We start from the raw sequence: 12,817 nt of genomic DNA, 5'->3' as shown, positions 1-12,817 counted from the left end.
AAACAATAATGCAAGGGAAAAAAGGTTTGTCTCCCTTAGTTCAAGAGCAACCTAGGAAGGATACAGTCCCTGAGGGTCCTTCCATGAAAAGGGGATGCCCAGTGGATACATTTGGAGACTGAGGGTATAGACTGAAAGAGATTTTGGCAGACACCCTATTTTGAGAATAGGGTGACTTCTGGAAGGTGACCTGAATGATAATTGCTGAACATTTACTCTGTTCCAGGTACTACTGTAAGCATCTTATACACAAAACTCACTTAACCTCTATATTAACGCTGTCATATCATGTTACAGATGGGGAAACTGAGGCCCAGAGACATGATCCAAACATACCCAAGGTTACAGAGATAGATATTGTCAGAGCTTGGCCTCAAACCCAAGAACTCTACCTCTGAAGCCCAGATTCTTAGCCGATAGTCTTATTGTCTGACCCAACTTGAATTGCTTGTGTCCAGGAAATTTGTATTACATCTTAGAACAGAGGTCAAGGAGGATAATATTTTCTTTCCTAGGAGCTTCTGCCCTTGGGACAGTGCCTGTCAATGGAGAAATGGCCTCCCTTTGATAAACGTGCCCAGGAAGGTTCTCCATCAATCATGGCCCAAGAGCTGGTGCACAGACAGCCAGGCATGATGGCAGTGGCCCCAGGGGGAGTGCAGCCTCGATCATTCCCTTAGGACCTCAGCAGACTGGTGCCTTTATGTGGAGACAAACCTTAGTCTAGGCATCTCAGGAGAGACCACTGCTTCCTCTCTCGGTGTAGGAAAGAGCAGCAGCTTGGGGTCTGAACAATCCTGGGTTGAGTCTCTAGATCCACAGTCACACAGTGGTATGGAATCTCTTAACGCCTCAGCTCAGTGTGTGAAGTGGCGTGATTACAAAGGCTGAGGTGAAACATGCAATAAAAGCAGGTGCCTGGCAAATGGATCATCAGAACAATGTTAGCCAGCTTCCTCTTGCTTCTCTCCACTTGTTCAAACAAGTGCATGCAAATATTGTTGGAAATCAACCAAGCACGTTCTCACCTTCTCACCGTACCCACTCTTAGCCATTCCGTGCTAGAGTCATCTCCACCGCAGCCCTATAGCCACTTCTTCACATACACTCTCTGGTTCTGTCTCTCTTTCTCTGCTCCCCTTCTCCCAACCCCCCATTGTACACATTCTCCTTCCCCTGCACCCCTTTGACTAGACAGATCCATCAGAAGTAAACAGCTAATGAGCTGTTGGAAGTCCTGACCTGCCCTTCTGAGTAGATGAGACCTGTTCAAGGGTATACTGTTACATGGAGACAAAATTGCTAGTCAGATTTCCCCCTGCCCCCCAGGAATGAGGTACCTCCCGCTCCTCCCCCAAAGACTCACCCATATCAGGGGCACAAGCCTCGTCTGCTTTGGCAGCATTATCTGCATTCTGTATGTCAGAATCTGGGGAATAAAAAGAAGATATCATGACCAGCCCCTGTCCTCTAGGTTTTTTGAGAGGTAGGAGACCCCACAAAGTCTGGATCTCTTGGGGTATACCAGTGTCTCTGGTGTCTGCTGGGTTCGTGCTCACTTACTGGAGTTGGCTATGTCTTCCCCATTACAGCCCAAACTCTAGAAAGGCAGTAACCACACTTTCCCCCCGCTCTAAAACTCTCAGGGCACACAAGCTGACTGTGCTCCCCAGGAACTGGCAACTTTTGTGGAAGACCCACCCCCGCTGCCATACATTATGTTATGCCTCCTCTTCCCCATCCTCTTCTCTGAGTGTCAGGCATTATGAGAGATGTCAGTCAGGATTTCCTGAGAGGGCAGGAGTCCTGGTTCCTTGATCTCCATTCCCTCCTCCTCCCCATAGGGAAGTTACCGTGCACAAGGGACCCTCTGGTAGTGCAGCCTGAGCCTGTGGCAAGTGGGTCAGAGCTACAAAATCTCCCTTCCATCTCAGGGATGCTGGTCCAGGTACCTGGGCCACTGGCCTCGCTGTTGCTGGCTCCCTCCTTCGGGTGCTCAGGGGTCTCCTGCCGGGGTTTCTGGCTGAAGGCCAGGAAGAGGTGTGTGCTCAGTGGCTGAGGAAGGTCCACCTCCAAGTATGCCTTCATGAACAGCTTGAAGACATCATAGCTGATTGGCTGAGAAGGGATGAGGAGGGACATGTCAGTGGAGAGACGTGAAGAGACAGAGAAGTGAGCAGGGAGAGAAGAAGGAATTGGGGAGCTGGCAGTGGAAAGGCAAGTTGGAGGGAGTGGAGTGATTGTTGGGGGCAGGAATGAAAAGGCTCAGGGTGTGATAGAGAGTAACAGGTTCAGGGAGCAGAAATGGGATGTAAGTAAGAGAAAAAACTGGTGGTTATATGTTGAGGCTTGGTAGGACACAAAACCACAGCAGGCTTTTGTAACAAGACATGTCTAAGTTTAGGCAGAAAAGGGGGCAATGGAGAGTGAGCCCTGGGAATGAGGGCTCTGCTTGAGTCGAGCCCTGGGAATGAGGGCTCTGCTTGTGTCCAGCCCCACATGAGGGTCTTGACTCTAATGAGCAGGACCAGGTCAGTGCCCTGGAATCCCAGTTAAGATGAAGATGAGGAGAGAGGGGAGAGGGAGGTGGGGAGGGCAAGACAGGGGCATGGGATTAAGAGGTTAACTACTATGTGTAAAATAAATAAGCAACAAGGATATTGTATTGCACAGGGAAACACAACCATTATTCTGTAATAACTTTAAATGGAGCATAATCTATAAAAATATTGAATCACTATGCTGCACACATGACAATAATATAATGTCATAAATCAGCTGTACTTCAATTAAAAAAAGATGAAGAAGGATGTAGTTGAAAACACAATGGAAAGCAATTGCTCTTCTGTGGTATGTCAATTTTTTGCTTATACTGTGAGCGATGTGGTTCCTGAGGATTCAGGTCCCAGAAAATAAAAAGGGGACAGGCTCCATCCTTCATCACTTTCATAATTGACCTTCTTTGGAGAAACCTCAAGATAACAGGGGAGGGTGTGTGTCTGGTTCAGTGGTTCTCAAAACATGTCCTTGTGAAGGTTTCAGGCTCCAGGAGAGAAGAACAGGATGCCAAGGACAGAAGGTAGAAGCAAGAAACATGCCAAAAACTAGCACCTCTCCTTGCTGTATGTTGCCCAGTGCTGCCTGGCTTCTGGTCCCAGGTTGGGGGGACTGCCAGAAAGAGCTGCTGCTCTCAGCAAACACCCGACAACAACAGTGCGCAGTGAGTCATCACTGGCTTGGGTTTTGATGGCATCAGATTTTTCATCAAATCTGCAGATGCTCCTGGAAATCATCTGAGGAAGTGCTGCTCCAAGATCCGCTGTGCAGGCTTTTGTGAACAATAGCGATAAAAATCCCTTTTTGGGAGGCTACTTGGCTCTCCCTGAAAATGTGGATAGCATTTAACCCCTTGTCTCTTCTGGAAGATCTGAGAGTCTTCCCAGAACCAGGAGCTGGCTGGCACATGCATCATCAGGTTTGCGATACTAAGTCTTGGTCCTTAAAACAAGCAACGCTCACTCTCTGGACCACACTGGGAGGGCGCTTGCAAGGTGGCTTCTCTTTAGCCTCAGGGCAGGCAGTTCAAATATCTCCTTGGCAGAGTGGAGGAAGCCTGATTTGGCTGGACAGAGGATAATGAAGGGTCTTACCAGAGGAAGGATCTCCAAACAAATGGTGGACTCACATTTCTGGGACAGCTCTCAGTCTCCATCTCTCTCTCTCTGCCCTTCCTGAATTTTGTACTCTTTCTGTCCTGTCTCCACTCCTTCAACACTTCAGAATGTCTCCTCCTATCACATCCTCTGCCGTTTTCCCAGTTCACAATGGCAAAATCTTCTCCTACTTTTCAAGTGGAACCCACCAATGTGACCCTGGATTTTACCTTCTCTGCCTCTTATGGCATATCCCAGCACCTGCTTCTCTGCCTGTGAACATGTTCAGATCACTCTTCCAAAGAAATTATTGGTGGCTTGAGCTACTAGCCTGTGCTTCTTCCCTTCCCCTTCATACTTCTCCTCACCTCCTTAATCCATTCAATTTGGATTCCAGTGCATCACCTCTGAATCTGCTCTCTTGAGGGTCACAAATTCAATGATCTTTTTAAAGATTTTCTCATCTTTATTATTATTTTAAAAGGCTTTTTTTTTTTTTGCACTGTCCTTCTTTTGCACATTTTAATCAACAAGAAGTGTTTAACAATATAGTTTTGAGCTCTAAAATGTCCTGTTAACTTCTTTTTGGTTGGCCTCAAATTGAAAACTATCAGCATAAAATATTTCTGGAAAACAGAGTGTACTAAATGATTTAATAAAAATGAAATTCAGTTAAAGTCTTACATAATGCTCTTAAAAAACCAGAGCTGGAAGATCTTCAAACAAGACCAGTGTAAGATTCAGGAGACCTTGTGACTAATCTAAGGTCTACCACATTTTCCTCCTTGGGTTTTTCTTTAGCAAACTATGTAGGGCTGGACCAGAAGATTTCAAGCTCTAAACTGCTATTAGATTCTTTCTTAAACTGGTTCCTTTTCTGGACTGTGCTATGCTTAGTTGCTCAGATGTGTCTGACTCTTTGTGACCCTGGAGTGGATTGCTATGCCCTCCTCCAGGTGATCTTCCCAACCCAGGGATTGAACCCAGGTCTCCCGCATTGCAGGTGGATTCTTTACCATCTGCGCCACAAGGGAAGGCCTCCTGACTGTGCACTTTCTGTTAATGTCAATGGCAGCATTATCCTCTCAATATTCCAGGCTCAGCTTTGAACTCCCAGTTGTCTGAGATCAATTCTTGTCTCTTCCCTCTTTCCACTGTTCTTCGGCAACTTCTGTCATATCCAGGTCTTTTTTTGGATCCATGGCCCATCAGCCACCATCCTGACAAGGAATGTTGAAGGCCCTCATATTCCTGGTTTCAGACTCCTGTTTCTTGTACCCCATCTGGGCCACTATAATGCCCCTCCAAGCCTCCCCTGCCTCCACCTCCATCTGTTAGTCCTCTCATCTTTCCCATCCTTGCCAGCTTGATCTTCCCAAAGCTCAATTCTTATCAGATTGCTTCCCAACTCAAAAACTTTCCTCGGCCTCTAATTACCCATGGGAGAGTTGAGATCACTTGTCTCCAAACTTTTAAAATCAGGTGCCCTTCTGTTAAGATTTTCAAACATACGCTCCTGTTTATCTTCACTTACACATTGTATACATGTGTTACTGTGCTCCTCTATTATACATTATGGAAGACAAAAAAATTAGAAAAAAAATCGATATAAACAGAAGATCTAATATGCAGCACTGCTGCAGTCCCATGGATCATCCTGTTCACTCCTTGAGTCCTTTGGGATTCAAAGCCCTACTATAATCCCATTCCAGCCTAGGTTTGTAGCTACATCGAGCTCGGAGACCATTCTGGTCTTTTCTCCTGTGATTCTCTATGTGTACCTCTACACACTGATCTCTGTGTTCTTTCCTGGCCAGGCTTTCATGTACTTACATGAACTGCTTTCTTGGCCCAACTCAGATGCTACCTCTTCCAGAAAGCCTAGTATGATCTCTTGTGCCTGAATTGCTCTACTTTTCCACCTTGGTTCCTGACTGGGGACACTCACACTGCTACCCTCTCAATATACAGTTGTTCATGACACACACACTAAAAGGTAGGGATTTGTCTTATAGCATCTTTGTATCTGCCACACCACCTATCATGGTATTTCCTGACAGTATTTTAATGGATGTTGGGTTTCTAGTTGGTACACTTGCTGTCATCAATTACTGTGGGGTCTCTTCAATCAATATATATGTACTGAGTCTCCCAGGTACAAGACACACTCCTGGGCGCCAATGAGGAACACACTGGTGAGTCAGGTATGAGTCCACACTTTTAAGAGACTCAGTGGTAAAGGTACTGAAATGATTCTAATACAGGGTCAACAGTGGTGAGTGCCATAGAAGAAAAACTGACAAACTGTTAGAACTTAGAAAACAGTTATGATTGAGCACATGTTCAATCATTTATGGCCCTATCCTGGAGGAACAGAGTGGTATAAAACAAGCCCAGAAACATAGAGCATTCACATCAGAAGAGCTCAGAGTGGACTTCATCTCCTTACATCACCAAGACTCTGGAAGTTAATCTGCCTCAGCCAGTTCACAGCAAAGTGAAACCAGAAGCTTCATCTTTGACTCCTGGTCCAGTGCTCCTGCCATTGTATCTGTCCAGGCCCCGGTGCTGACATCCTGCTCCCTGCCAGTCCCTCTAAGCACCTCAAGTTCAGCAGGCAAGGAGATATGATGAGGGGGCTCTCTCAGTGACATCTGGGTTGCAAAAGAATAAGTTCTTTATGAGCACAGACCAGGTAGCTGCCTGGTTATTGTGTGATGGGTAGGAAGTGGATGGTATGTTGCCCAAAGCAGATAACCAACCACTATGCATCATACTGGCAATTCTCAGAACCCTGAGTAACATCTTAGACACTGCCATTGTTCAGACTTTTTTTTCTTTTTCCCCAGAAAGTGTGACTTTCATGTGGAAACTAGCTAGGCAGTTGTTAACTCCTCCACAGGCTAAAGAGGAAGGAGAATGAGACGAAGAATCTGGTGACCACTGTCTTGCTTAAGTCTTAAAACAACAATATGAGATGGTATTGCTATTATCATGTGGTAGATGAAAAAAAATTCTGGAAACATAACTTGCTCAAAGTCATAAAAGCAAGAAGCAGAGCTGTGCTTTGTGCTAAGATGCTACCAGGTACCCCTACCTTTTTGGCTTCACTGTTTCTGTCTACTTTCTCGAGTCTTCAGTGGCACTCTGTTCTCCAGAGAATCACATGGTGCCAGCCGGCAAGGGTACTCTTGTCACGGCCACATGCCGCCGGCAGCCACTCTACAAACTTTTCTTTCTGGCCTCACTTTCCTAAGCAACCTGCTCCTTCCAACAGCTAACTCATTGCTTGTTGAGACATTTTAGCAGCAGTAAGCCATCAAGCTCAAGAGAATTTAAACCCTTGCTGTTCCTGAACCCCGTGCTGGCACATTATACCTACTTGAAGCCGGCCACACTGTGAGAGAGAATGAAATCAGAGTGATGGAGCTCCCCTGGGACACAGCAATGCTAGGGTATAAAGAGCGGGGGGCCAGCCCAGTGGAGGCGGGGGTGGCAGCAAGCTCATAGCAGCCAAGCTGCTCCCTGCTTCTGTAAGCTCCTGTGGCCTTCACACCTTCTGCAGCCCTGACTAAACTGTTCCCTCCTACTCGTCAGCCTCAGGGCGGACAGGCTGATTAGCAACCCCCGTTGGTCTTTGTTCTGATGTTTTTGGAGGTGGGGATGGCAGCGGGGGGGGGGGGGGGCTGCAAGTTCTTTGCTGCCTTTGGCATCCTTTCTACATGGTTTGTCCTCAGGAATGTTCTTTAAAACTGCGTTTTCAGTCTGGTCCCTGTTCTGTCATCTTCCTTCTGCTTCACTCTCAGGTGATGGGTGCATTTTATCCAAAACACCCCTCAGGTGTACCCCTAGGGTATGGGCTCTGTTGATTCTCTCCTAGGACCCAGCAGAGAAGGAACTGACTCAAGGTCTATTGAAAGGATGACAATATAAATAGATAAGCACCCAGCCTCCTCCCAAGTTTGTCCTGATGAGCAGTAGCTTTTCTGCAATTAGCCTTCATAAAAAGACCCAGGACCAGGGAAGAGGGAGTTGAGTTTAAAACATTCTGGGGAAAGGGAACAGAAGGGGAATAATAATAGACACTATTTTCAGTGTCCTTAAATCTTGCACATCTTTCAGAAATCATCTTATGTGGTTCACTCATCTGTAAACTTCAAGGTCTTTTTTTTTAATTGTTATTATCTTCAGTTCACAGATAAAGAAACGGAGGCTCAAACAGGTGAAATATTCAAGGTCTCATTGCTGGTTTGCAGCACAGGTAGGAGTCTAAGCTAAGACCCTGTGACTCCAGGGTCATGGCTCTCAAACTTGGCCCTACCAGTAGGAAGTAAGTTCTGGAGGGAGGCCAGAAACTGTGCTTCTTCATCTTTATGTTGTCTACAGTATCTAGCATGGTGCCTGGACTCTCAGGAAACTTTACATGAGCTGAATCTTGCATACATTTATTCATTCAACAAATGTTTGTTGGGTGCCTGCTATGAGCCAGATACTCTTCTGGGCACTGAGGACATAGCAGTGAACAAAAATATTCCAATGGAAGAGACAGACAATTAAATAATTAAGTTATATAGTGTGACAGATGGTGAGAAACACAAAGGAGGAAAATAAGCAGAGCAAAAGATATGAAGTGTTAGGAAAGAGGGCTTAACATTTTAGATAGAGAATGTGACATCCACTGAGAAGGTGATTTGAGCAAACACTTGCAGGAGGTGAAAGAATGAATGATATGAATAGCTAGGGGAGGAACACAGCAGGAAGAGGCCAGAGCAAGGGCACAGATATTAAGGTTAAAGCAACCTTGACTTGTTTGATGGCATCAGAGGCTAATAAGGATGGGAGAAATGAGATGAAGATTAGCAGGAGATGAGGTCTGAGAGTAGGGTGGGGGTGCAGATTGTAATGATCTTGATTTTTGACTCTAGCAGGTGGGCAGACCATAAGAGATTGTAGAACAGAGCAGTGATATGATCTGACTTCAGTTTAACAGACTGCTCAGTATGTGTGTGAAGAATAGATTTTCAAGGTCAAGAGCAAAACCAGGGAGCCCAATGAGGAGACTACTGCAGTGATCTGGGCAAAACATGGTGGTGACTCAGGTCAGGGTGGTAGCAGAGCATGTGTCTGGAATTTGGATGTATTTTGAAGGTAGAAGTGACAGAGGTTGCTGATAAATTAGCCGTGAGATGTGAGGAAAGCAGAAAAGAAAAAAGTCAATGATGACTCCATAGTTTTAGGCTGAATACCTTGAAATGTGGAGCTGTCATTTACTGAAATGGGAAAGAATGCTGGAAAAACAGTCTCTATAAGAGGAAGATGAAAAAGCTCAGTTAGCTTATGTTAAGTTCCATATTCCTATTTGATTTTTAAGTGGAAATGTCAAGGGGTAAGAGAAAAATCAGGAGAGTGTAGTATCCTGAAAACCAAGTAAAGAAAGAAAAGGAGGATTTGACCAATCATGTCCAATGCTGTTGAGTAAAATGACTTGAGTATAGCTACATGGAGGTTCTTGGCTGTCTCAACTAGTGGTTTTAGTGGAGGAGTGGGGGTTACATGCTGATTGAAGAACTTTCAGAAAAGTGGGGAAAAGAGAAATTGGAAGCAATGAGTATAGACACATCTTTTGAACAGCTTACTTGCGATAAAGGATAGGAGAGAGATGAAGTGGTAGCTGGAGGGAGAAGTGGAGTCAGAGGAATTTTTTTTTTAAATATAGGAGAAATAGCAGTATGTTTATTTGTTGATGAGATAGCTCTAATATATAGAGAAAACTGATGGGAAGAGGCAGAGTGAAATATGTTGCTGAAGCAAGGTCTGTCAATGGACCAAAGAGGATGGGATTGAGTGCACAAGTGAGGCTGAAATGAGATCAGAGCATGGACAGTTAACCCAATTACAGGAGAAATGGTATAGCTAGGTGGGCACATAAGGTGAGGATCTTGGGGATGAGTTCTTCTGATTGTTTCTATTTTCTCAGTGGAGTAGAAAACAGTCAGTCAATGACTGGGAATTGAGGAGGGGAGGAGGATAAGAGATTTGAGGAGAGAAGAGACACTGAAAGGGTGAACAGACTTGTGAAGTTGTGACAGAGTGAAGTCGCTCAGTTGTGTCCGACTCGTTGTGACCCCATGGACTGTAGCCTACCAGGTGCCTCCATCCATGGGATTTTCCAGGCAAGAGTACTGGAGTGGGTTGCCATTTCCTTCTCCAGGGGATCTTCCTGACCCAGGGATTGAACCCAGTCTCCCGTGTTGTAGGCAGATGCTTTACCATCTGAGCCACCAGGGAATGGACTTGGGGAACATATAATTCCAGGTAGCACCAATGGCTCACTTGAAACTTGGGAGAAAATATGTTGAGAAGCAAATTCTTCACAGTGAGCTAAACTTCGAACAGAGGAACAAATTATGGAAAAGCTAGAACATGGGGTTTTTAAAGGCTTGAAATGAAAATGTTCTTACCTCATGTGGGCCATATTGTTTGAGGCTCCCACCGTCATTAAATTCAGCCAAGACATACTTAATCTTCTTGGAAGAATCTGGAAAGACATAATCCATATGTAAAACAATGGTGAACAGCAAGTGGGAGCTAGGCCAAGTCAATCCTTCATGTGTAATGCTGGTTATGATGGAGCAGCCCCTCATTTCCAGAACCACATGGAATAATGTCCCTTTTATCTGCCTTTCTGCCCTCTCAGTTCTTTTTTTTTTTTTTAAGTACCTTTTCACTCTTGCTGTATGAACTATCTTTCTAAAACACAAATCTGATTAGATCATGTCTCTGCTCAAAACCCTTAAATGGTTCTTAATTTCCCAGAATAAAGCTTAACCCCCTTTGCTGGTATACAAGTACTTGGTGATTTGATCCAGCCTACTCCTTATCTCCTACTTTAACCATTCATTCACTCTATTTTTCAGCCATGTCAAACTACATTTCTAGAAATTTCTGAACACACTGTGTACTCTTTCATGGAGTCTCTTTTCTGCATAGCAAACTTCACTCAATTCTCAGTAGCCAGCTGAAATGCTGACTCCTTTGAAAAGCCTTATTTTACTAGTCAGTTAATCACTCCCTCCCCTGGCTCCCACGTGACCTGTACATAACTCTGTTATAGTTATTAACTTGCCCATCTTCTGCCTGGTTCTACCTTCAGAGCTGTAAGTCTTTGTATATCATACCAAGTACTGACACATTATTAGTGCGCAGAAGAATAATACATTAGATGATCAAATAAACATCTGAGCAGAAATTTTAAAGCATTTAAAATGGTAATTAAATGGATGGGTGGGCATCTAGCCTGGCAAGGTTCTGTCCTTGGTGCTGAAACAGAGGCAGGGTTCATACACATGGTAGTTGAGAAAAATTCTGCTTTCCACAGGAAGTCATTTAGAAACTTTAAGGAAAAATGGTGGCTTTTCTTTTATAAGGGACTTTGGAGTCAAGAAAAGACAATCAATAATTGTCATATAAACACATCCTGAGTGCATCCTGTGTAGTTACCAGTACTCTAGACATCAAAGAAAATCAGAATTTCTCTGCTCTCTCTATCTCACAGTATTGTGAATAAGTAAGAGCTTCTCAAGTTCCATTACTGCCACAACTTAAGCATCTAAACAAAGGGCAATGTCATTTAACACTGACATAGGATTCCTTGGTATTTGGGCTCATCATACAGACGGTTATGCTCTCTTAGGCCCATGTAAAGTAGGTATGCTGTGGGCTGTTCTTCATGACTGTGCTGACTTGGATTCAATCAAGCACAAGCCATAATCATTTCAGGATTGAGACAAATTGAAATGCCACAGGAAAATGCTGCTGTTGCCTAAAAATGGACATTTCTCTCTGAAATTCAAAACAGATGTTGGAAAACAAATAGCTCAGTGAGGTCCAGGCACCAGATGCCATCAGTTTGGGCTGCTTCCACTCAATTCAGAAAATACTAAGGAGGGTAAGATGCTGCTAGGTACTATGATGAACTAGTTGGGGACAGGATCTGAATAACTGTGGTAATAATAGTTATGCCTTATTAAAGACCTTTACTACACATTCTTATATACTCTCCCCTACCAATCTCTGCAAATTTGGTAATATTTTCTTCAGTTGACAGATGAAGAAAACTGAAATTTAGAAAAGTTAAGTGACTTACCTAAGAGTCAGGGTTTTGACTCAGGTCTAGTACGGCTCAGAAGTCTATATTCCTTTTCCTTAAGCACTATTCACTAGTACTTCCCAAACATTTGCTAACACAAGGCAATATGTAATTAATGCTGCAACAATGATATGAAGCTCAAGGAAGCATGGAGTGGGTAAGAAGTAAAATGAACAGGGAAAAAGTAAAACTAGGATGAGAGTAGGGTTAGGGTGGGGACTGGGGATGGCCTATGAAGGAGGTGGCATTTGAGATGGGCTATAAAAAATAAGTAAGGTTTTGAAAGGCAGACATGAAGAAGGCAGAGTATTAGAAGAGACAGGGTGAACTAAGATATGGAGATAGATGAGCATCACAGGATCTTTAGGTAAAGTTAGAACCAGAGAGTAGTCAGAGCTAGATTTGTGGGGGGTACTGAATGCCAACTTAAAGACATTGATTTCAAATTGTTAAAAACTTTTTGAGTAGTAGAGTAGCAGAACCAGGTCTATTTTTAAAAAGTCACTCAGGCAACAGAATGGAAGAGAGATTAGTATTCGGTCAGATTTCAGTTAAGGGCACATATACATTATACTCAAATTACTCTATGAGTAGCTTAAATATTTGGGGAAAACACTATATTTAGGAATCAACTTCAATGGGAGATTTTTAGCTCAGCCAGAGTAGCCACATTTTTTTAAAAATGAAAAATTTGGAGCCTGAGTCTTCCTGGTGTGGCTTCTGCAAAAGTAACATAGAGACAACATTTTGATCGAGAACCAAGGGAGTGATTTCACTTGAATTCTTCATGTTATTGCCACACTTTAGAGATTCCCCAGTTCATTCTCACAGAAACTGTTTGGTTCTCAAGTGCTGTTGAGCTAATTCTGCTTTATCGTTAAATGTATGATACGCAAATTTATATACGCATGTGGTGGTGGTGGTTTAGTCGCGAAGTCATGTCTGACTCTTGTGACCCCTTGAACTGTAGCCTGCCAGGCTCCTCTGTCCATGGGGATTCTCTAGGCAAGAATGC

At 44.0% G+C, this 12,817-nt stretch overlaps 1 protein-coding gene across 2 annotated transcripts in view; it reads right to left on the bottom strand.

The window, feature by feature from the left end:
• The window catches only part of DGKG (diacylglycerol kinase gamma), a 210,574-nt gene that overhangs the window by 139,643 nt on the left and 58,114 nt on the right, over positions 1 to 12,817 (bottom strand). For both annotated transcript variants that reach the window (XM_070466271.1, XM_070466272.1), the window contains exons 3-5: positions 10,115 to 10,191; positions 1,953 to 2,118; positions 1,367 to 1,429 (exon numbers count right to left, since the gene is read on the bottom strand). In XM_070466271.1, coding sequence (XP_070322372.1) covers positions 1,367 to 1,429; positions 1,953 to 2,118; positions 10,115 to 10,191 — 306 coding nt within the window. The remainder of the gene's footprint in view (positions 1 to 1,366; positions 1,430 to 1,952; positions 2,119 to 10,114; positions 10,192 to 12,817) is intronic.

Source organism: Odocoileus virginianus, chromosome 4 (assembly GCF_023699985.2).
Source record: "Odocoileus virginianus isolate 20LAN1187 ecotype Illinois chromosome 4, Ovbor_1.2, whole genome shotgun sequence".
NCBI classification, from domain to species: Eukaryota; Metazoa; Chordata; class Mammalia; order Artiodactyla; family Cervidae; genus Odocoileus; species Odocoileus virginianus.
This window is presented reverse-complemented; position numbering and strand designations above follow the sequence as displayed.